Source organism: Balaenoptera borealis (genome assembly GCF_965194805.1).
Source record: "Balaenoptera borealis genome assembly, chromosome: 7".
NCBI classification, from domain to species: domain Eukaryota; kingdom Metazoa; phylum Chordata; class Mammalia; order Artiodactyla; family Balaenopteridae; genus Balaenoptera; species Balaenoptera borealis.
In genome coordinates, this window is record NC_138864.1 from 23115111 (window position 1) to 23140821 (window position 25711).

Below are 25711 nucleotides of genomic sequence, written 5' to 3' on the forward strand. Positions count from 1 at the left end.
AGGACCCCTCCTTTTATAACCACACCCACCTCTCTCTTGCCTGTTCCCCTAATCCCTGGCAACCACTAATCTCCACCTCTAAAATTTTTGTCATTTCAAGAGTTTGTATAAATGGAGTCATACAGTATGTAACATTTGAGTTTGGCTTTTTTTTCACTCAGCATAATTAATTCCTTTGAGAGTCATCCAAATTGTTGCAGGTACCAATAGTTCATTCTTTTTTACTGCTGAGTTGTATTCCATGATATGGAATACACAGTTAGTTTAACCATTCACCCATTGAAGGATATCTGGGTTCTTTCCAGTTTTTGGCTGTCACAAATAAAACTACTATGAATGTTCATATACAGGTTTTTGTGTGAACATGCCCAAAGGGTGCAATTTCTGTGTAATATGGTAATTGCATGTTTAGTTCTGTAAGTGGTATCAATGTTTTACTACTTCCAGTGAAATGCGGTAACCTTACTTACGTTTAGGTTATTTTAACTTTCCCACTTTTTAAATATCATTGTCTTGATTATTAGATGGTGTCAGTTTTTAATCAAATATGATTTAGAAAACTCATGAGGAGATAGTCTACTTTATCCATATTTCTGCTCTTTCCGTTGTTCTTTATTCTGTCTTGATGTGCAAGATTCCTTCTTTTTTTTATTTCCCTTTTGTTTAAAGAACTCCATTTAGCCATGCTTCAAAGGTAGGTAGGTCTACTAGTGACAGATTCTTTAGTTTTCCCTCATTTGAGAATGTCTTTATTTCCACTTCATTCACGAGGGATAGTTTTGCCAGATACAGAACATACAACTGCCAGCCTTTGGGCAGGACTCCTGTTCAATCCAGGAGAGAAATAAGCCTACCTGGGTAGCTTTCTGTTCTGGATTGGGTGTCAGGAGATGCTGAGCCTGGGTCACCTTGTGCTGTGTGTGGGGATTCGTCAGACTTCCAGCCTCTACATTATTCCTCCATTCCTGGGTCCTTAAGCAGTCTGCCTTCCTCTTTCCACCTTTCAGAGTCCTTTGGTTGCTGTTTAGGTTATTTCCAGGGTTTATAGTTGCACTTAGCAGGGAAGAACTGTAAATACGAATCTGTGCCATGTTATCTGGACCAGAAGTCCTCCTATATATTTTTTTTAAATATATTTTCTTCTGGCTAGGCTTGTTTTTAGTATTTGTTTATGAAATATGTTTTAGGGTTATTTTAGCTCAATTGGATGAAAAGCTTTCTGTAAATTGAACAGTGCTAAAAAAGATTTCAAAATATTCAAATATATTTTGCCATTATTTAGAGAGCTTTTTCCCAACAAAGATTAAATCTTTCTAAGACATCGATTTTATAGCCTGCAAAATATTCCAGTTAATTCTTATTTGCTGGAACTAAATCACTTCCTTCATTTGGGGTCTTAACAACACTAGTGACTCTTGTGTGCCTGTTTTCTTTGTTACTAAATCTTCGGCTGCTGCAGCAGATGAGAAAGACTGATTCCACCTCTGTCTTATGTTTGCACATGCTCACATACAAAACTGAGTCTGGTCCTGAGTACCCTTACTGTCTACAGACTTTTGCCATATTCCTACTGACCATATCAAAATATTTAGGCATTAATGCCAGCCTGCAGATGCGACCTCATCATTTTGTCATGAACATTTAACGTTGGGCAAGGAAGTAAATTAGTATTTTCCATGATCCTATTCATCTTTGAATGCACAGTACCTAGACCAAGTCCCCAAGAGTTTCATGGATATGCAGTGGGAAATAAAAATTAGATAATTTTAAGGATTCAATAATGGAGAGGAAGGTGGGTATTCTTGTACTTACACATGTATAGAAATAATTTTCCAAAAGTTTCATATATTTTTTCCAGAATTTTTCATTTAGGCATAAATTAATATGTTTGAGATTCAAAATGTTGAACCCATAAGTTAATCTTTGTATTTGATTTTTTCAGTTTTACTCAGCATTATTTTCATAAACTGGCAAAGTACTTTTAAGTTGTTGGTATTTGTACACTGCTTTATGTAACGTTCTCCTAAATTATGTATTTGTATGTTGGTTTTGTTCATACGGTAAGTTCAAGGAGTAAAAGATCTCTGAAATTAGTGTTATTTAATGTGAAAAATCACATTACAATTTAATTGTTTTCACTTTGGTTTAGATTTTTTGTGTATTAGCTTCTCCTAAATGAGACCCTACCCTCCCACCCCGCAACAAATTGAGCAGTCATCTTACTAATATTTTGGAAATGCTTTTTGACTGCTACATCTTAAAGTTGTACTATATCCTTTGTGTAATTTATAAGATTCATTTATCATGGAATCTTGGTAGAACTGGAAGTGATTCAAGGGACTGTCTGTTTCAACTTAACTGCCTTTGGTAATTTGCTGTAACTAATATGGTAAAAGTAATAAGACAGTGAGATACCTGAAAATATTCTTGAAATTCTAACTTAACTAGATTAAAGACAGATTTTGTATTTATGAAGAAAATGGAAGAAGAGTAAATATAGCATACAGTTTGGATTAAAGAATTGAATTAAATATGTGAGAGTATTTGAATCACAGGAAGGTAGAAGTTATAAGAAATAGTATAAGGAAATGCCAGTGGGAAAGTAAAATGTAAGTAATGTCTTATATATTAAAAGAAAAAGAACTACTAAAGAAATCTATTTTTAATAATAAAGGGAGATTAATCTGTGAGTTTCAAATGTCTATTACTAACCTACTTTAGCAAATGAATTCCTTGTAGAAAAATAGAAAGGAATGAAGTTAATGAGTATATTTTGCCATAGGAGACGGTGTCAGCTCTTTTCTATGTAACCTCCCATTCATTAAACTTTCAGACCTACTTTCTCATCATGATCCCTACCTGTTTCTAAACTGGGAAGGAAAATGAGTTTGTCCTGACTTTCAGCAGTACTCACTTTCCCCCAAAGATCCCATTATTCCCTGGCTGCTCATCCTGTTCTGTGTCTCATCCCTTCATAGTGAGGGTCTCAAGCCACTCCTCTTGTGAGAGATTAGGAGCTCAGGGCCTGCATTCTGTCATTACTAAGTGAGCCCTTCTTTAAATCTCTTTTTAATTCTCTTTTGTCTGCGTGAAGACACCTTCATCATTTTACTTTCTCTTTAGTTTGCTTCATGTATCTCATTTTGTCCTTTGACTTTTAACCTTCCCATATTCTTCTGTTTTAGATGTATCTCTCCTAAACAGTATATAGTTGGATTTATTTTTTCAGTCACTTAATCTTTGCCTTTTATTTGCAAAAGTTAGTTAACTTTTAATATAATTACTAATGTAATTTTGTTTATATCTATTATCTTGTTTTATACTTTATATTTGTCTTACCTTTTTTTGTTTCTTCTTCTTACTTTCTTTTGGAATTTTCTAGTTCAGGTTTCCCCTTCTAATTTAGAAGTACATACACTTGTTTCTGTTCTCTTAGTTGTTACTATAAATATTATAACATTCATACTTATCAAAGTCAAAATTTAGTGAGTACTTCTATTCTCTCAGATACCATAGGACCTTGGACATTTTAACTTCTATTTTGTCCACTCCCAATTTATGTATTACTGGTGTTGTGCACTTTAATCCTATTTTTAAACCCATAATATAGTATTGTTATCACCTAAACAGGCAAATTAATTTAGATTTACCATCACATTTACCAGTTTCTTCATTCTTCATTCCTTCTTGCACTTCAGACCTTCCAACTTGGATTCCTTTACTTTCACCGGGAGGTACCTTTTAGGAATTTGAGTGAATAAGGATCTTTTTTTTTTTTTTTTTAATTTTATTTATTTACTTATTTATTTTTGGCTGTGTTGGGTCTTCATTTCTGTGCAAGGGCTTTCTCTAGTTGCGGCAAGCGGGGGCCACTCTTCATCGCGGTGCGCGGGCCTCTCACTATCATGGCCTCTCTTGTTGCAGAGCACAGGCTCCAGACGCACAGGCTCAGTAGTTGTGGCTCACGGGCTTAGTTGCTCCATGGCATGTGGGATCTTCCCAGACCAGGGCTCGAACCCCTGTCCCCTGCATTAGCAGGCAGATTCTCAACCACTGTGCCACCAGTGAAGCCCGAATAAGGATCTTTTGATAGCAAACCTCTGGTTGTTCTTAGTTTGGAAATGTGCCTTTTATTTCATTCTCAGCCTTAAACGATTGTTTTTTCTGGCCATATGGTTCAGAGTTAACAGTTACTTTCTTCAGTATGTTGAAAATACACCACTGTTTTATGTCTTTCATTGTTGTTCTTTTTTTTTTTAGAGAATACTTTATTAGTTTCTGTAATCAAACCCATGTAGATAAGACCTTACATATTTAATACAGTGTGTTACCCCTGTACAAATGGAAAAAATTATGTTTAATGTTTCTAGACCAATATGGCTGTTGAACAATGCCAACCCAACACAGTACAACTGGGATACTTCTCCAAAGTTGACAGCAGAGCTAAAGTTTCCAAAAATTCAAATTATATATATATGTGTGTGTGTGTGTGTGTGTGTGTGTGTGTGTGTATATAGATAGATAGATAGATAGATTTATTTATTTATATAAAAAGACCAATAGCAGTATGTTATACATCGATAGTAGCAACAGCTTTTCCGGGTTCTGCAGTCATCTGAACAAAATAATAGAGACAACCAGCACACTCCATTAAAAAAAAAAAAAAAGGTGAAAAACAAAACCTGAGAAAACAGCAAATTCTGTTACTGTTGTGGTACCTGGCACCATTTTTTTTTTTTTTTTAATTAGCTTCTCAATTACCATCTGTCATCATTGTTCTTAAAACAGCTGTCAGTCCAGTTGCCAGTCCTGTGAAGATAATCTGTTTTTCCTTTTCTAGCTACTTTTAAGAACTTTTTATCTTTGGTGTTTAATACTTTCACTATGATGTGTCTAGGTATGGATTTCTTTTTATTTCTCCTTGTTTGGACTTATTTGGTCCTTTAATTCTGTGATTTGGTGTTTTTAATCTTTTTTTTTTTTTTTTTTTTTTTTTTAATTTATGGCTGTTGTTGAGTCTTCGTTTCTGTGCGAGGGCCTTCTCCAATTGCGGCAAGCAGGGGCCGCTCTTCATCGCGGTGCGCGGGCCTCTCACTATCGCGGCCTCTCTTGTTGCGGAGCACAGGCTCCAGACGCGCAGGCTCAGCAGTTGTGGCTCACGGGCCTAGCCGCTCCGCGGCATGTGGGATCCTCCCAGACCAGGGCTCGAACCCGTGTCCCCTGCATTGGCAGGCAGACTCTCAACCGCTGCGCCACCAGGGAAGCCCCTTAATCTTTTTGAATGAATTTTCATCCATTGTCTTTTCAGATATTACTTCTGCCCTATTCTTTCCATCTCTGTTTTCCTTCTCGATCTTTGATTAGAAATATGTTAGATCTTCTCACTTGTTTTTTCTATTTTTTAACCTCTTTCATATTTTCTCTTTTTTTAACCTCTTTAGTTTGCATTCTGTATCATTTCTTCAGAAATATCCTCATATTCCTTAATTTTCTCTACATCAGGGTCTAATCTGCCATATAATTTTTAATTTGTTATATTTTTCATACAGGTTTTTTTTGTCAATTCATTTTTTTAATCTACTTCATTTCCTGGTGAAATTGACACATTGAGTGTTTCTCCCTAAGTAATTTATATATGTGCACATTACTTTTCTTGACCTGTTCAGAAGTATTTTTTTAATTAAAATATTGTTGGTTTGTAATTATGTTAGTTTCAGGTGTAGAACATGGTGATTTAATATTTTGGGGCGTTATACTCCATTTAAAGTTATTATAAAATATTGGCTGTATTCCTTGTGCTGTACAATATATCCTGTAGTTTATTTATTTTATACATAGTAGTTTTTACCTTTTAATTCCCTACTCTTGTCCCTCGCCTCTTCTCTCTCCCCACAGGTAACCAATAGTTTGTTGTCAATATTTATAAATCTCATAAAGATATTTTAAATCTGCAGATAGTTTTATTTTTTATTTTCTAAACAAGCATGGCATATTATTCAGAAAGCTATAGGATATATATATATGTGAAACTGTTTTCAAATAAAATACAGTGAGTTTTCACTAAATGGGCTATTAGAAAAGAAACCTATTCATTAAATTTGAAATTAAAAAATAGTGCTAATACATGGTAATAATATAAATAGTAGCTCATATTATTGAATACTGTGTTACAAGCACTGTGTTAAGTTGCTTTACAGATGACCTCATTTAATGAGCACAATACTATTTCACACATTTTTAACAACCAACTTAATTTTCTGTTTCCTTTAACTTAACTCCTAAACTAAGTAAATGGGAGCACATTTATAAAAATATTGAGTAACTTGACATTTTTTAACCTTTTCATCAACTTTACTCAAAATATTACTAAGAAAATCATTAACAGAATGACAGCTGGACAACTACACCTCTACGGTGAGCACATAACTTACACACATACCAGATTTCCAGCTTAATGGGTAAGGATCCCTTGGTCCTGTTGGCTGGAGGCACACTGACAGGTCTGTTCTCTTGAACACTCCCTTTTTTACAGATCATCCTCATTCTTTTAACACATTCTTTATTCAGGCAAGATTATAATACAACTTATTAGAAGTTAGCTCTCTCAGCTATGATCGCATTTTAGTCATACTTTTCATAAGTTTTGGAGTTGTAGTTAGGAGACCTAAATCCTAGTCAAGTAAGTTTCTGTCATTATCTAGTCGTTATCACTTCGGACAAGTCACTGAACATCTCGATTTCTACATTGGTTAAGTTAATCATCTGAATATAGCAATTTTTTTAATGCTGAGGTTGGCATACTTTTTCAGTAAAAGGCCCACATAGTAAATATTTTAGGCTTTGCAGTCCAAGAGGCAAAATGGAGGATAGGATATAAGTATGTGTATAATTAAGAGAGAAAACTCTTGTCTCACTCCACCTTGTTCGCCTATGATGGGGTCATCCCATTTTGTGGGCATGTTTTTCACTCATTTGCCATCAGCTGAAGACATTCTTGGGACAAAGAGGGAAGGGGCTTGGCAGGCAGGACAGGCAGAGTGACCACTGTGGTCAGTTTCACTCTTTGCCACAGTGGCATTTGTGTCCCTGTGCCCTCTTCTTTCCCCCTGAAGAATCCAGCTTTCTCATCAAATTTCAAAGGATTAGTAGTATACAGACCACATTCTGTGATATCCCCCCCTTAAAAAAAAATCAGAAAATACTAGAGGAACTTTATGAGTTGAAAATTAAAGAAGAATTCTAAAATAGCTTGGGGGCCAAAGAAAAAATTAAAATGGAAATTAAGAGTATAAAACTATTTCCAAGGTAATAGAGTAAAACAATAGAATGAAAAAATATTATAATTCATATCTTTTTTCCATCTTTTTCAAGTGTTTTCTCGAATGTCTACACCTCAGTGGGGATTAATTTTTTTTTTAGCCGCACCCCACGGCATGTGTGACATTAGTTCCCCCACCAGGGATCAAACCCACGCCCCCTGCATTGGTAGTATAGAGTCTTAACCACTGGACCACCAGGGCAGTCCTCAAAATATTATAATTCAGTTCAATAAAAGGCAAGAAAGGAATAAGAAAGACACATAGAAGAAGGAGAAATAGAAAGCTTGACATAATGGTAGAAATAAAATTTTAGAATATCTTTACAGTGAAAGCAAATGGAGTATATAGTCCAGCCAAAAGGACTGTTGTTAGACTGACTATAAAAAGAAAGTCACACTATATGTTGTTTATGTGAGCACTATCTAAAGTTAAGAAAATACAAAACCTGAAAGTAAAATGACGAAAAGTACATAGGAAAAAAGATTAGCACCTAAAAGAATGCTGATATAGGTATATTAATATTAGAAAAAAAACACACTTTAAGGCAAAGCCATTACTTTTGAAAAAAAGGACCATTAGATAATAATGAAAAGGTTTAATTTGCCAGCAAAACATGATAATTTTAAATGTATGCACCAAATAACAGATTCAGAAATATAAAGCAAAAACTAACAATTACAGAGAGAAAAGGACAAACTTCTTATTATAAGGGGAGAATTTTAGTACCTCTCTCAAGTAGATAAAAAAAATGATGTTTATAAGATTTCAACAACACAAACAAGCTTGATCTAATAAATATATGTAGAATGGAGAGTGTAACAGCTTCAAAATACATATTCTTTTCAACACATAGAACATCTATAAAAAATGTTTAGGGACTTCCCTGGTGGTGCAGTAGTTAAGAATCCGCATGCCAGTGCAGGGGACATGGGTTCAAGCCCTGGTCCAAGAAGATCCCACATGCCGCGGAGCAACTAAGCCCGTGCACCACAACTACTGAGCCTTTGCTCTAGAGCCCACGAACCATGACTACTGAAGCCCAGGCACCTAGAGTCCGTGCTCCACAACAAGAGAAGCCACCGCAATGAGAAGCCTGCTCACTGCAATGAAGAGTAGCCCCCGCTTGCAACAACTAGAGAAAGCCTGTGCGCTACAACGAAGACCCAGTGCAGCCAAAAATAAATAAATAAATTTATTTAAAGAAAAAATGTTTCAAGACATAATCTAATTTGTAATATTAGAAATTAAAGTCTTAGCCTTTTGAATGCAGAGCTTCATATTTCAATGTATTGATACAAAATGTTTTTCTAATTGAAAAAATATTTTATATTTGCTAAATGTAGTATTTTCTATACATAAAATACTGTGGTAATCTATCCATATGTTCATTTAAAAAATTGTTAATAAAGTAATGACAGCTGACTGAACACTGCATAACAGTTTTCCCTTTGAAATTGTAATGGGAGGGAGTTCCCTGGTGGTCTCTGGTTAGGATTTGGCACTTTCACTGCTGTGCCCGGGTTCGATCCCTGGTCAGGGAACTGAGATTCTGCAAGCTGCGTGGTGCAGCCAAAACAAAAATAATAATAATAAAATAAAAAATAAAATTGTAATGGGAAACATAGTGGAGTCTTTGCAGCATAATACGGTGAGCAAGGACTCTAGGTTTGAATTCTTGCTAAGCCACCTCCAGTTCTGGGATCCGAGGAAAGTTACTTAACATCTCTAAGGCTCGTTTATAAAATGAGTACAATAGCTTCTACCTTGTAGGGTCAAGAGGAATAAATGAGATGCTGTGTATAGGTACTTGGTACCAAGCAAATCACTACTACGATTACTGTTTTTATTACTCAGAATGTTTACTGCATCTCAAGGTATTGATCTCAAGTTAAGTGAGCATTTTTTTATTCCTAAGACACATGATTAGGTATTACGGATACTATAACTCTTATCCCTTATATTGCCACAGACAGTTACAGGTCACCAAGTCTCCAGATCTTGCCATTGCTGGCTTCTTTTTTCTGTTGGCCTGCAGGAGATGAGAATAAAAAATTGGGAGAAGAGAATGGGCTACTCAAAGAATTTCAGCTCTTGGGTCAGCTTGCTTTCTTGGGTTTCAGAGCATTTAACACTTTTGTTGGCCTTATGCATGTGAAGTTATTTTGATTTTGACCTGTCAAAATACACTTTTGCTTTTGCCAGTATTAATCCACCTGGTGTTTTCCTGACTACCTAGTTGGTGATCAGTTTTAAAAGAAGACTAAGTCCCGGTCTGAAGGATGTATTTCTTATCTCATCTAACCAGCTACCCAACTCTGAAAAAGGCCCACTTTCACATTTTAGCTGCGCAATTCTCAAGGGAGTACAGATTTGCTATTCTGAGCTATGTAGATAGAAACTTCATAAATTTTTTATGGAGAGAAGGAATGTCCTTTGTTTATAGTTTTTAAAGGTTAGCAGTCATGTGTGTGTCATTAAATGAAATAAATTTATATCTCTAGTGGAGTCCTTAAAGGTTGATCATTGGTTTAACTAAGACTTTAAGCATATGTACAAATTTGTATATACAAATTTCGAAGTAGTCATATTCTTCGCAGATGTTCTTCTGAATTCAGTTATATATCTTTATCAAAGTATAAAATGTTTCAGAAACAAGGGCATCATGTAATCTGATTAAACCATTTTCTCATAAAAATGCTTTCTTATTTTTAGATTACCTCTTTAGTGACTCTTCAGCTATTAACCCTGGTTGGCCATGATGATCAGCTTGATGGACCAAAATACAAATGCACAGTATCTCTAGACTTCATCAGAGCTATTGCTAGGTAAGTGTAGAATAATTGTTAAATGTCTTGAATTATGTAAATGATACACTAAATATAAAAATTAATCTTCTTTCTAGTGTAATGTCATTAGTCATTTAAGCAAGAAAAGGTCATTTTAGTGCCAAGAATGCATAAGTTTCACTGTAGAATGAACCCGCTCATCAAATTTACAAATGACATAAAATTGGGAGAATTAGCTAACATGTTATATAGCAAAAAATCAAGATTCTGAGAGACCTTATCAGACTGGAATAATGGTCACATAGTAGCAAGGTAAGATTTAATGGGCAGTTGACTACAAAAAACTAGTATGTACTGTAGTGTATACAGAAGTCGAAATACAATTACACATGAAACTTATATAATGTTATAAACCATTGTTACCTCAATTAAAAAAACAAAAAAACCTCATAGGTGCTAAAACAAGATGGAAGAGACCTGGCTTAAGTTCTAAGTATTTTAGATGACTACAGGGTTTTAAAAGTCTTGGTGTCTTGTTCAAGGGATATAATAGGTCTTCTATGTGTTGCCATAGGCAGATCAAATGTGGTATGCTATGCTGTGCTTGGAGTTTTAAAAGGGGGCATTAATGAATGGGTACATGCTGAGGGGGCAGGAGGAGAGTAGTAGAATGAGGAACCATGTCACATCCCTGAGTGAGGGGCAAGGTGTGAGAGAAAAGGCTTAGGAAGGATATGGTAACGACCTCTAGATTTCAGAGGCTGTCATGTGCAAAATGGATGAGACTAATTCTCGATAATTCTAGAGCATTAGAAATTCAAGGGAAGAAAGTATGTCTGTCAAAATGAAAGCTATCTAAAAATGTAACGCGTTTCCTCATGAAGAGGTGTTAGGCAAAATGTGATAGCCATTGGTTGCAACTGGATAACAGTTTGTCAGGACTTGTAGTAGAAGAGGTAGTGTGTGGGTAGTCTGGTAGGTGGAACAAGACAAGCCATAATGCAGTGTCTTCCCAACCTTTTTGAATATGATGATTCCATTTTAAAATCCTTTTAAAATTAATCATGGAAGTATTTATGTATATTTCAAAATTAATAATATATAGGCATGGAACATTATTCAGCCTAAAACCAGTGCTTGACATAGGTATGGATTTGCAGATCTCCTCTAATGAATTTTACAGTTTCTTGAAGTTTCTGAAGTCCACAGGTTGGCAGCCTCTGCCCCGAAGTCTCTTCTGAATTAAAAGTTCTGTGATACTATGAAGCAGGTATTGAGACATTTTGATGACATGTAGACTCTGAAACTTGAAATGAGGGTTTTGAAATGTGTTGTTAGGCTAAAACTGGGCAAACTTTTACACTGAGGAAATTGAGCAGAAACTTTTTTGGAGTTCATTCCACATGACCATAAAGCAGGAACGTTCTGTTTCTAAACAATGGTATTTAAAACTCTGTATCCTAAGAGCCTCTGTCAAAGGCATAACTTTTGAATGCTGAATGTTTACTTCAGGGATTTTGTTATGACTGTGTATGTGTTGAGTTGTGCCCCATCATAATCATGTACAGGACAGGTTTGTGAGTGCCCCATGTGATGAATATGCAGTGAACCGAACTGAACTGTGTGTTGCTTAATCCACAGCATCACTGATAATGAACACATCCAGAGAAGTGCACTTCCATTTACAACCTCAGAAGGGAGCAGGAATTGTAGACCTGGAATTTTGCCGTAGAATTTGGGAACACTAACTTGCTTTGTTACATGTGTTTACTCTTTCTTACTTTCCATGGGCAGTGTCCAAAGAATAGTCACCTCCCTCTTTCCACATCTGCCCTCATCCCCACTCCCAACCCAGTGATGTTTTTGTACTTCTTTTCTGATGATTTAACCTGCCATTTTTTCCCTCCCTCCCCCATCCTTCTCTCTTTCCCTGATATTCTTCGTCACTGCCTTAATGAAAACCTGATTCTTACCTGGAGATACTACTTTCCCTAGAGTTATCTCTAGTGGTAGCTTCTTACTTTCTCAAACCCCAGTCCCTCAGGGTTGGATGCTCGTTAAGTGCTCTCCTTTTTTCTTGTTGCCATTTCTAGATTGTTACTTTCCCCCAGTTTCTTGTGAAAATGTGGGTTTGTTTGAGACTCTTGCAATCTGGCTCTATTTTCCTCTTCTCCTTATGACTGATTATCTTCTACCAGCCTCCCAGCCATTCCACCTCATGTATCGAACAGTAGAGCACGTGGTTCATAGGTTTCTTTTCAACCTAGATTCTCGACTATTCAAACCGCAAGTCCTAATGTCTGTATTTGCTCTGTTCAGCATTCACTGTTTCACAGAACTAAATCGAGACTATCAGTTGAGAACTTCTTCAGCTACCTACATTGGTGCCCATCTTCTGTCTTTCCTTTATCAGTAGGTTGGGGTCCTCTTACTGTCTAAGGTGGCTTCTTCCACTTCTGCTCTGAATTCCATCTCCTCCCTTTCCCCAGAACCTTTTGCAGTCCTCAGACTCTCTGTTCTGTTCTTTCAGGCACCCAACATGGTTGACCTCTTTCTCTCTCTCTGTCTCTCAAAACTCTCTTCTCCTAGAGCCCATGATTCCAGTCTTCTGGTTTTCATATTTATTCTTTGGCTGTTTCTTCTAAAGCTCATTTGCCAGCGTATCCTATCCACCTGACCTTTAAATGTAGCTGGTCCTGGAGTGCTTTTTTCTTTTCACATTATATTTTTTCCTAGGTAATTTTAGCTTTACCCCTGCTTCAACATCTATCTATGCACTGATCTTACTCCCCAGTTTTTAAAGGCCAGACCTTTTTTCTAATATTCTTGACCTTTATTGGATGTTTCCCACCTATATCAATGTATTTCCAAAACTGAACTCAGGAATTCCTACCTCTACTTCTGCCTGCCAACAAAAAAGGAGTGATGCAGCTTTCCTCCAGGGTTCCCTGGTTCAGTGACTAGCACTGCAGTCTGCCATGTTACACAGGCCTGAAACCTGGGAGTTATTTTTGACATTTCTCACTCCCACACTGCCAGTATCCAAGCATTAGTCCTTTTGAGCCTGTTGAGTCCCTCCTATTGTATCTCAAATTCATTCACTTTTGTCATTTGTTCTGTTAGCCCTCTAGACCAGGCCACCATCATCTCTTCTCTGGTAGCTTCCTAATTGGTCTTCTGTCTACTCTTATTCCCTTATAATTTGTTGTCCACACTATTGCCAGAATGATCTTATAAAAATTTAATATCACCTTCCTACTTAAAAGTCTTTAATATCAATAGTTTCCCATAACTCTTAGGATAAAAGACAGAATGTTTAAAATAGCTGGCGAGGCCCCAGTGACCTGGCCCCGGCCTTTATGCCCAGCCACACCTGCCGCGCACATCTTCTCCCCTAGGTATTTGCACTTTAACCGCTCTGGCTGTTTTCAGTTCTTCATATACACCATTCATTGCATATGCAGCACTTCCCAACTCCTCCTCTCCTTTATGTAGCTAACTGCTGCGTAACCTTTAGATTTCAGTTTAAATGTCTCTTCCTTGAAGAAGCCATCTCAAACATACAATGACCTCCCATCGCTCACGCCTGCACACACACACTATAAACAGTTATACAGGTCCCCTTATCTTCTCAGACTTACCATTATTTTACGTAAATAATTAATTCAGTAATTAGAACTTCCTCCCTACAGTATAAGTCCATGAAACTCAGAGCAGAGACTGCGTCAGTCATTGCCTTACTCAAACCCAGCACAAGACTTTAAACTTAATATATGCCAAATGTCCAAAGTATTGCATGTTTCTTAAAAATCACAATTAGCAGTAAAATTTCAGATGAAAGGGAACAATTGTGGTCTTGACTCTGGGGGCAGCAAGAAGAAGGGAGCTACTAAGGAGGCAGAGTTTCATTCGAAATTGAGGTTTGGTGGAGATCGGAGATCCCAAGGATAGTTAACAAAGATGAAGTAGGTAGCCCTAGTTCCAGACACCCGTGGAAGAGAATGAACAATTAGATCACAGGACACAACCTAAATATCCAAAGTAAGGGGATGGATCGGTTATTTATTATATATTCTTACAAAAAAACCATTGTGTGGTTATTTAAAATCATAATTTTGAAGGATAAAAACACAGGAAAATACTCATGATACAAGCTTAAGTGGATAAAACAGTGATATAAAAAGTTGTATATTATACAAGAAAGGCAGAAAACCCTAAGGCAAGGGAGTAATGGTCAAAATTGTCAGTTGCTGCCAAGAAATCAGGCCGAGTCTATGCAATTTAATGGTAAAGCAGTCATTGGTAACTTTATCAAGAACACTTTCCGGGATACAGTGGGGTAGAAGTCAGGTTATAGGGCATTTAAGTAGTATTTACAAGAAAGTTGATGCAGCAAATAGAATGCTTTTTATTCACTTAAGATTTATTGTGTTGTCCATTATAATCCCTATGCTAGGTTTTGGGGATATAGCAAGAAGTATAACAGATTTGTATCCTATCCTCATGTGCCTACATTCTAGAATATTTTTGCTATAAAGAGGAAGAGAGGATTATTACCTACTAAACAGTTTGTGGGGTTGTGAGCAGGTAATTATTTTTTAAAGATTTGAGCATATTTAAATGCTGATAGGAAAGAACTCATTGAGAAGGAGAGTTAATGATACAAAAGAGAGGTATTAACTTAAAGCACAAAGTCCTTGAAAAGGTGTAGAACATGGGATTTAGAAACATTAAAGAAATAGGCCTAGATGAGAGAGGGGAATCCCTTTGCATTATAACAAGAGGAAAAGATGGATTCAGATGGAGCTGAATTGGGAGATTTGGTGGCAAGAAGTTGAAGGAGATCTGATCTGACGTCTTCTGTTTTGCCTGTAAAGGAGGAGGCAATATTGAGACTAAGGACAGAAGTACTAGCAGTTTGAGAGGAATATGGATATTTGAAATAGCTGCTGTGGGGAATGGGAGAAAGTGCTGACAAGGAAAGCAACTTGATGCTAGTGTTGAGGGCCCAGTTGAGGTTCTTGACCTTGAATTTACAGTGGCAGCAATCTGTGAAACTTGTGATCTTCTCGCAACAGCATTCCATATGCCAGGTACTGGGACAGCAAAGGGCTGTAATTGAAATCACATAGGATTGGGGTTTTGCCAGGTGAATTCAGTGGATGCTAGCAAATGAATGCTTGAAGTGACAAACCATGGAGTCTAAGCTAGGAAGGGAAGGAAGGAAGTAAAGCCAGTAGAGGGCTAATAGTTCAGTGCCTGGCACATAATACTCAGTAATTATTTGTAGATCAGGAGAAAGCAAAGAGAGGTTTGTGAACTAGTTGTCTCCTCTGGAGGTAAGAAAGAGGGATAGTGTGCAGTGAAGTCACTAAAGCTGAGGCAGATCTTGGGATGGAGAGGAAGACTGAACTGGGTGCTGCATTATTAGCTGACTAAGAGGTGGTGACGGGGGGGGGATAAAGGGTGGCTAGTGGAATGGTCTGAGACTCAGAGGAGCAGAGCTTTTTGCACAGGGACACCAAGCCCACCTGACAGGACTGCCTGGGCTACAGTAGAGTCTAACCTCATTGGAAAGATCTGAAGAAGAGGCTTGGTCCTTCAGGGGGAGCCAACGTTCAGTTAAGCCTGGAAGAGAAAAAAAACCATGCATTCATGGAAGAGGTAGAGGACATAGAGAATGTTCTTGACCGAGGAACAGTGGAAAGATTTGGACAGAGAAGCAGTAGGAGGCTGGTTCCAGAAAGGAGCACAGAATATGGAGGTGTAGAGTATGGGAGAGGACAGATGCCAAGAAGCGTATTAAATATTGTCCCTGGGTTGTTCTTAATGTTAACGGTAGTTAAAGTTTCTAATTTTTTCCCTCCACAGTCAGTGGGTAGACGCTACAAAATAACTTAGATTGCAACTTAAAGTTGTATGATTGCAAATTGTCGGAAGGACCAAGCTAAAAATGAATAACTCAAACTGCCTACAAAAGTAAAAGGAAATAAAATAGTATCCCATGAGAAAAAAGTATTTCAATGTAGTAAAAGCATCAACAACGTGAAATAAAAGGATAAAGGCAAAATTAAATCCTTAGATATATGCCATGTAATTAACTCGTATTAAAGTATTCTAAATTCTGATTTAAGAATTACTCCTAGGCAGAGTGCCACCAACATTATTTTTGTTTTTCCTATTTCTTTCTAGATGCTTACTTTAGAAAATAATTATTTGTGTTCTATGAGAGAGAGAATCTCCTGTAGTATTTAAAAACTATCTTTGGGATGTGTGATTTAAGTTTTGATGTTGCCCTGTGGTTATTCTATCAAATTCTGCTGTGTCTTAAAATAATATATGTGGGGATCAGTTGGGTAAGTCACCTGTTTATACTGGGGGGTGGAGGGATGATAGAGAAAGGTAGTCATACATCTTGGGCAGTAAATGTTTCTTAGAGGAATGATCTTACATATTCATTTCACAGTTAATTTAGTTTTTTTTAAAGTCCAGAAATCTTAACTGTATGATTCAGTTTGCTTGAGTGCTTCCCAGTGGCAAAGCAGAGAAATGGAATGTAGTGAACCTTTTATAAATGCTTAGTGTTTTAAGTGTTTAAGTGTTTTTAGTGTAAATTGCTTAGTGTTTTTAAGTCAGTCCATTCATTCTAAAAAGAAAAATTTATTGCATAAACTATGCTGCAGTGTTAAATAGATTATTAGATAAGATGAAGGAGTCCTACCACTAACAAATCACAGTATTTTCATTTGTTTATGTTCTAGTACTAGTCCATTATACAAACATTTCTCTGTAGCTATCACAACATAGTTGCAATTCTCTTTTCTCCTTACCTCTCTTAATATTGTAGTTATGGCTTCACATTGATCATTTTGTATGGCTTTGTAATAGTCTATCAAATAATGCCTTCTAGTCCCATAGTGTGGGAATTTTAATTGTTTTCATCTTAGCTTCTTCTAAACTTTTTCTTTTCCACTCAGTGCAAAAAAAAAAAAAAAAAAGAAAGAAAAAAATCCAAAAGACAATAAAACTTAACATTAGGTTCACTTTACCTTGTCACTTTAGGTTTATAACCTTAAGACCCAACATCATTGTGGGGAGATGTGCCTGGAGAGATATACAAATTCAACCTTCCTTTTTGCCTATGATTAAAAATAGCCTACTATCTCTGTTTCCTTCTAAAATCCTCTAAAAAAGATCTTTTCAACCAATCATGAAAAATCTTTTCATGATTTTTTTTAAAATGGTTTGTTAGTGGTACCTTGTTACTAGTAAGTTTGGTGGGGCTCTAGAGTTGAATGAAAGAAAAGCACATAAAAATAAACAGCTTTATGATATAATAACCATACCTTTTGTGTCTTTATGCCTGAGATAAGTTTTTATTTTAGTAACTATTTTTAGTTGTTTTATTACTGCTAATGATAACAGAATTGTTTTGGCAGTGTTTTTATACAATTTGGAAAGTTTTAGTGTTCTTCAGAGAGACACTATTGTAATGAAACAATTAAAGTACTCTTCATTCCATCATTAGGTACCACAATAGCCATAGCATCTCATTTGAGCTATTTTAAAATGTGTTTTCATAAGCAGTATCTATAGTTCCCCATTCCAGATTTTTTAAAATATTTGATATGTCAGTCATTTGCTTAGAAACTTTTTTAGAAAGTGTATTACAAAATGATAGACAAAAACACTAATTGATGATGGTTTAATAAATAAGAGCATGCAATTAGTGCATCTTTAAAGGCTGTTCTCACATGGATGATTATTTTTGCAGAATTGAATACTTTAAGGCTTTAATTTTATACTTATTGCTAGATCATTATATCTAATTATTTTGACCATTTATTCAAATAATAAACCTCCAAGTCTGAATATTTATAGTGAAGAATGAGTTTAGAGAAAGGAAAATAATTATATGTCTCTGTCTCCTGCTATTTTATTCTGCCTGCTATCAGAGTACAAAAATATACATTTACATCGTCTGTTTGTTGTATCGTATTCTTGTATCATACAGATTTAGTTACAATACACACACAGGTCAGCCAGTGTTAAAAGACTGAAAAGAATGAAAACTACAAATGAGGACAGATGAGCTATGCATTATGTAATGATAAAACAGGTGTTTTGGAAGATAAACAATGTTCAAAAGCAAAGAAGATTTAAATACTTCTGCATCTCTAATTACTTTATTCTGGTTATTAGACAAAAAGCAAATAGCTTTCAGATGAAATCCAAACTTTCTGTAGTATAATACAGAAATACAGAATGTTGGATAATTCTAACTTCGTTTCCTTTTTTTAGAAAAGCAAACTTGATGCATTGGGGAAAAAAAACTTTTTAAAGAAACTCTGTTCCTAGTGACATTTAAAAAAATAATGTCAATTCTATCATGATGCTTTTGACAGTATCTTAGGATTGTTTAGCAGTAGTTGTGAATTATTTTGCATGTGATTCTCAGAATCATACATACAAAGCTGAGCAGTCTAGGCGGTGAGGATGCTAACATACTATCTGTTTTTGTTTATAGGACGGTGAACTTTGACATAATAAAATACTTGTATGATTTCTTGTGAAAACAAGCTTCAAAGCCATATGGACACTGTGACAATGACTAAGCCAAGCTGTGTTCATCCAACTACTCAGTTGGCCAGGGAGAGGAGTTCTTTGGCTCTATTGGATTTGTCCAGACAGGTGCTGGCCCAGCATGGAATCTGATGAAAATACTCTGATTGGTCTGGGTGAATGTGAGCAGAAGACTATTTACCAGGGACCCTGGAGTATTTGGAAGGAACGTGTTAATTATAAACAGCAGGGTTTGAGCACAATCTGTTCTACTCTTAATGATGTTATCTTAACACTGAAATTGCCTGAAACCCATTTACTTAGGACTACATTTTACTCTGTGAACTATCCCCTGCACCTTGAATGTGCCAGCAGCCCTTGTATATAAGCCCAGTCTTTTCACTTCCTCTCCACAGGAGCCTCTGCAGTTGCTTGCCAAAGCAGATTTTCCTAAGGCCACCACTTTAAAAAATCATAGTTGCAAAATATAGTAAGTAGAATTTTTTTTTTTTTTAAGATCCAAGTTTGTATATGCTTATCTTTCACCCTGATTTTCTCAAAAGGCAAGGTAGTTTGATCAGATATAGGGCAGCTTTCCACCTCTAAGCCTACTTGATAACTGCAGTATGCTTAGGTGAGGTTTATCTGGTCACTTTTGCAATTAACTACCCAACATAGCTTTTTAATCTGCATGATGGTTTTCTTTCCTTTTTTTAGTCATTGGCCTTTACTAGTTCTACAATAAAATTTTTTCCTGTTATATCAGTTATGAACCTTGGGTCTGATTTTCTTGTCTATTCATATTTTTTAAGACGTTTTCTGTTAGCATGTAAATGCTTGAAAATTATTTTGAGCAGATTTAAAGTGCTTAATTACGGAGCCTAGTTTAAATTTCAGTTGCATTTTATTCTTTCATTCTTTTTTTGAAGAAGAATTCTCACAATAGGCACCCCCAAATAGGAAGCCTTTTAATGTAGTGACTGACACTTTCTGGATCAAAGAAAACGAGTGGTTGTCTACTTGCATTTATTTAGAGGTACTGAGTAGGGGGAGAAGGAATGAAATTCCTTTGTGTCTGCCTACCCAAGATAGCATGGAGCACCCTCACCCTGTGTCTCTTGTCCCATGGAAGATGGTGAAATTTTGTGTTCCACAGATGTTTGTAGAAGCCAGGACCAGGGAAAAGCCATGTGCACTGCAAATTCAGGCTTAGGCTTCCTGCACGTAGAAATCTGTGTATCATTCAAGTAGAAGGCAGTTTGAGTAGCTGATTCAAGGAAGAGTAATGCCACTTCGGGGATTTTCAGCCCCTCATAGTTTGCTATAAAGTGGCAGATCTGCTGTGCAGCTTTCTTGGATAGCCTGGGACCAATCTGCATTTTGAGGGAAGAACTCTGGAATATGAGGGGGGACAGAGATTGTCAAATAGGGAACTGGGGAAGACAGAACGGAGGCAAGGTTTCCTGTATGTGACTCTCCCTGCCTTCTCACTGCTGGCCACCTGTCCCCCGCCCAGCACCTTGCTTATCTTGTACTGCCCCACACTGTGCCACCAGCCGTATGTATGGCTTCCCTGCAAAACACCTTGTAACCAGATTTTCCCTGCCTCTGACTGGGCCATGAGAACTTTATGTTTTGTAATTTACTTACTAATGGGTTGCTAAATGACTCACTAACTAACTTGATTAATTTACTTAAACGAAGACTAACAGAGCTTAATGTGGATATTAGCATTTTAATAAGGGTCATCTGCAAATGAATTTTCTAATTGGAAGATACAAATCTCCAATTAGAGGAGGGAATCTAATGATGAGAATGATGCTGGCTGGTGGGCCAGATATTTCTGTTAAGAGAGGAGGTGCCTAAATTATATTAAGCATCTATTCTACCTAGATCTAAAAATGATTTAGGTGGTAGAAGAACAAAGTTACCAGGCTGTGGGATTTTAGATTTTTTATACGTGGTTGATCCTCCATTTTAAAAATGTCTTCTTTCCATTACCATGACTCATATACATAGTAAGGTGGAGACCTTATTCCCCCTCTTATTTTCAAGTCAGTTTCAATCCCTGAATCAGCCTTCATTGCTGAAACAGTTCCTTTTCAGTAACTCTGGAAGGGATTCTGATCCAACAAGTCTCTTTTCATTAAGCCCTAAAAAGTCAAAAAGGAGTCAAGTCTCTAGGGCAGCAGTTAAGAGCTGGGGCTCTTGAGTCAGACTACCTTTGTCAAATACCAGCTGTATCTCTAGGAGCTGTGTGATGTTAGATAAATTATTGAATCTCTCTGTGTCTCTTGTTTTCTCACCTATACAATGGAAAGTAGAACTTCCCTCATGCAGCTGTTTAGAGAATTAATAAATAAGTTGATATATTTAAGGTGGTAGATCTCAACTGGAGGCAGTTTTGCCCGCCAGAGAATATTTAGCAATTTCTGGAGACATTTCTGGTTGTCACAACTGGGTGTGGGGTAGGGGAGGGTAGAGACCTAGGATGCTCCTAACCATCCTAAATGCATGTCCCACAACAGAATTATCTGGTCCAAAGTATCAGTAGTGCCAAGGTTGAGAAACCCCGATCTAAGTAAGGTACTTGCCACTTTGTAAGTGCTCAATAAATGTTAGCTATTACTATTATCATGAAATATTTGTGACCTCAAAAGGAGTTAAGTGACAGAATGTGACAACATTCCAACTAAATAGAGAAGAGGTACTCATACCTAATCCTATCTAGGAAACTTATTTCTTGTTAAAAATTTTTGAATTATTCAAATGGATGCAATACCTTGGATTTTTATTTTTAGAATTGAAGGATTTTCTACTGGGTTCTAATTCACATGTAGGTTTCATTACTTATTTTTCAGGATCTTGTTGAATAGTCAAAAGCATGAACTGAGAATGATCAATCAGAGAGCAGGTGACTGAGGAGTTACATTGTTTGCCCTCAAGGTGTGATGGCTGTACAATTAGTGGTATACCTCCAACGGATTTAGTTAACCAACAACTGTTTAATGTAATTAAGGTGGTCTGGAGCAAGGAAAGCTCAGCATAAGAAGAAGCCTCCTTTGTTACTCCAAGGTATGCCCTACTCTGCTTGTACTATGCAAAGAAAAGAAAAGTAATGGACCAAGTCGAGGAATAATGCATCCCTTATCGCATTAAGTACTCAGAGAGTCTCTAAAATAGTAGAGGAAATGCCACAACTGCCCATGTATGCGACCAGGGCTATAATAGCATCCTCTACTTTTACCTGAAGTCTCACACTATTGAGTACCATAGTTGCATCTCATGCGTTTTTCCATGAGCAGAGACTTAGATAGGAGGTAATTAACCAGAGGTTGATATTATTCAGCTTCATCCCCTACATTTTGAAAGCTTCATCTCCTGCAAAGTGTGACTGTATCATATGTAAAATAGTTTAGATAATTTTGTATGTAATTTCAGTCTGCTGACACAATTTGCTTTCAGAAATGCTTAGTAGAACTCAAAGAAATCTTTCCTATCAAGATATCAACGTTTCACTCAAATTTGATGTTAAATGCCCTCAATGCACAGTTAGTGTTCATTTTCCAGCAGTGACACATTCATGAAGCACAGTTTGAGAAGTAGAAATTTGGTAGAGCAGAGAAGATTATAATCAATTCATTCATTTAACTGCATGTTGATGCACAATAATGATGGGATTTTAGGAGGCATTCAGCTGTTTGAGTAAATAGTGGTAGCTTTGGCATGAGAAAAGAGTCTGGATTTTAGAGGCAGTAGAGATTTGCTTGGGGTTTTGGATAAACCATAATCCATTTCATTGGTCTTTGAGGAAGTTGAGAGTCCTATTTAATGAGAGTTCCCATAAAATAATTCAGTATTCATCAAAAAAAAAAAACTAAGTACCATCTACGTGTCAGGCGTTGTGTTGGGTGTAGGAGTAGGAGGTACAGCAATGGACAAAGGAGACAGATTTCTGTCCTGGACAACAGGTGCTTTCAGCATTGGGAGAGCCGTTCCTCGAAATGGGAAATCCTGAGGGAGCGACTATGTCTGTAGGATGAAGAGGATCATGAGTTCAATTTTGAACATGTGCCGTTGAGGTGCTTATCCAAGTGGAGTGTGAAGTGTGTAGCTGGATCTAGTTAGAGATCAGAGTTACTGCCAAGCATTAACGTAGGGGTCACCAGAATAGAGGTGAAAACTGTTCTTGACATAGTGAGGGAGAAACCATCTTGAAATGAATTAAGAAGGTGGTCATAACTCTTGCTCATCAACTCACCACAGAACTGCAGGTTAATTTTATTTTTTCAAATAAGAGTTCTCCTCTATTCATATAAACCCCATCCCTTTCAGTATAAGAAGTGGCAGTAAGAGACCTGGGCTAAGTCCCATTTAGTATTTGGTCCCAAAAGGAAAAACCAAACCCACTTAGCGTCTTAGTTCTGTGGAGAATGTTAGATCCAAACACATGATTTCATCACTTTGGACCAACTTTCATAATAATAGAGGCATTGCACTGGCTTATGTGTGCCCTAGAATTTCTGAAACCACTTTAGGTTCACTTTCTCTGGGAAGGAACATTCAGCCATCCTAGTTCATGGGATTCATCCAGCTGGAAATGAAGAGAGCCTTAGAGGAACAGAGATGCACTAACCCCGTAAGCATCCATGAGAAAGGATGCTGAAATAGAAACCCCTGCTGTTTTCTACATCAGTCTTTCTTTTTGAATTGAAAAATATTGACTAACTAAAGCCTAGTCATCGAGAGGATGGAAAGACGTGGGAAAGAGCCACATGGCTTGAGGAGGGATAAAACAGGCAGCTGCTACAAATGCCTCTGAGTGTAAAAACATAATAATTAAGCTGAGGTGACCTACAGAGAAAAATAAGTAGATCTAAAAAATCAATTTTTTAAAATTGTGATATTGTAACTGAAAGTTATGTGGGAGAAATAAAACATGTACCAATAAAAAGAAATTTTCTTAGATTACTAGAGTAGGAGAGCTAACTCCCCAGCTTAGGTAAGAATAAAACTTTGGAAATGTTGAACAGCAGAGGACACTGCTCACAGCTCCCTGCAGCCTGGGCTGGTCGCCTGATTTCTTTATGATAAAAGTTCTGGGTTAAACTGTAAAAAAAAAAGCAGAAGGTGAAAAGAGCCCCACCCCTGTTTAAAGAGAAGACAATTTAGAACTTGTATTTTATAATGCTGTTATACATAATTTAAAAATCTGTTTTTAATTATTATAAAAGGAACACATGTTTACTGTGGAAATTTGGGGCAATCAGGAAGAAGTAAAAATCACCAGTTAACAACATTCAGAGATAGCCTCTGTAAGTAAAAGTTTTGGTATATTTACTTTAGTTACTGTATTGTTCTGGTAGTTTAAAGAAAAGGGGTAATTGTGTCTTTTATATTGAGAAAGAAAGGACGGATCAGGTGAAGATTAATGATTCTCATAGCAGCCTGTGAAACATGACTGGTAGGACTTAAGTTTGGTATTTCATCAAAAATGTTTAGAGTGACAACAGTTGTTTTTTTTTTTTTTGTAAATCACTTACATCCAAGTATATAAAATGTGAAACCACATCAACATAATGAAAAGCAATATATTTTAAAGCTATAACATCAAAAACCAACTCTCAAATATGTGTGGCCAATATATCTCTTTCAGTAGAATTGCTTATTTAAAATGCTTGTCATGATAATAAAATGGGAGAAAGAACAAAAGAAGCACCAAAGTGAGGGCAGAGAGACAAAAGTTGAAGTATGGAAGGAGGAGGGCAGTGAAGTAGATGCTAATTTGTGGAAATACAAATCAAAAATGGTGTGGAAACAGGACGTTTCCTTATCTATATCTGGATGACAAAGCAAAAAGAGCAATCATTTATTTTGATCATGAATCTGCAGTTTGAGCAGAGCTTGGCTCAATGTGGTATCCCTTGGGTCAACTTGAGAGTGGAGTTGAATCACATGAAAGCTGGTTTCCTCACCCTTGTCTGGAGGCTGACACTGGCTAATGGCTCCTACCTGGAATACCTACACATGGTCTCACGTGCTCTCTCCACTTCATGGAATGGTGACGAGGTTCCGAAAGTCAGCATGCCAAGAGAAACTAGCAGATGCTGCATGGCCTTTTCTAATCAAGCCTCAGAAGTTTCATAGCATCACTTTTGCAGTATTGCGATTAAGGCAGTGATTAAGTCCTCCTTTTATTTAAAGGGAAGGGAATTATTATACCCACCTCTTGATAGAAGGAGTGTCACAGAATTTGCAAGCATGCTTTAAATCACCACACAGAGCATAATAGGCTGAAAATAAAAATATGGAATGCAGATGGAATATATTTTATGTCCTTTAAAAATTTGAGTTAGTGTGACAAACTGTTTCTTATACACATACCCTCATCAAACCTCTCTTCTCCATTCCTCCAAAGCACAGGAGCTCTGGCTGCAAGGGGGCCAATATGGTTGGAGTACAGGAAGCAAAGGCAACCTTGGTAGGAGATGGAATCAGAGGGGTAATGGGTGCCAGGTCATGTGTAGCCTTGCAGGGCATTGAAGGACTTTGGTTCTTTTTTTAATAGGTTGTAAATATTTTATTGCATTTGCATATTTTAACTGTTTCTTTTTAAAAAATTTTTATTGGAGTATAGTTGATCTACAATGTTGTGTTAGTTTCTGCTGTACAGCAGTGTGTATCAGTTATACATATACATAAAAGCAACTGACAAGGGATTAATCTCCAAAATATACAAACAGCTCATTCAGCTCAATATGAAAAAAAACAAACAACCCAATCAAAAAATGGGCAGAGGATCTAAATAGACATTTCTCCAAAGAAGACATACAGATGACCAAAAAGCACATGAAAAGATGCTCAACATTACTAATTATTAGAGAAATCCAAATCAAAATTACAATGAGGTATCACCTCACACCAGTCAGAGTGTCCATCATCAAAAAGTCTACAAACAATACATGCTGGAGAGGGTGTGGAGAAGAGGGAACCCTCCTATACTGTTGGTGGAAATGTAAATTCCACCAATATGTGAAAATCTAA

The 25711-nt window shown here is 36.8% G+C and overlaps 1 protein-coding gene across 2 annotated transcripts in view; it reads left to right on the forward strand.

Moving 5' to 3' along the window:
* The window catches only part of ORC5 (origin recognition complex subunit 5), a 121978-nt gene that overhangs the window by 52916 nt on the left and 43351 nt on the right, over window positions 1-25711 (forward strand). Inside the window, exons 13-14 of one of the 2 annotated variants that reach the window (XM_082399868.1) lie at window positions 10032-10144; window positions 18633-19432. In XM_082399868.1, the coding sequence (XP_082255994.1) occupies window positions 10032-10144; window positions 18633-18678 (159 nt within the window). In that variant the 3' untranslated portion in view covers window positions 18679-19432. Of the gene's footprint in view, window positions 1-10031; window positions 10145-18632; window positions 19433-25711 lie in introns of those variants that run through there. The other variant, XM_082399869.1, reaches the window with a different exon arrangement.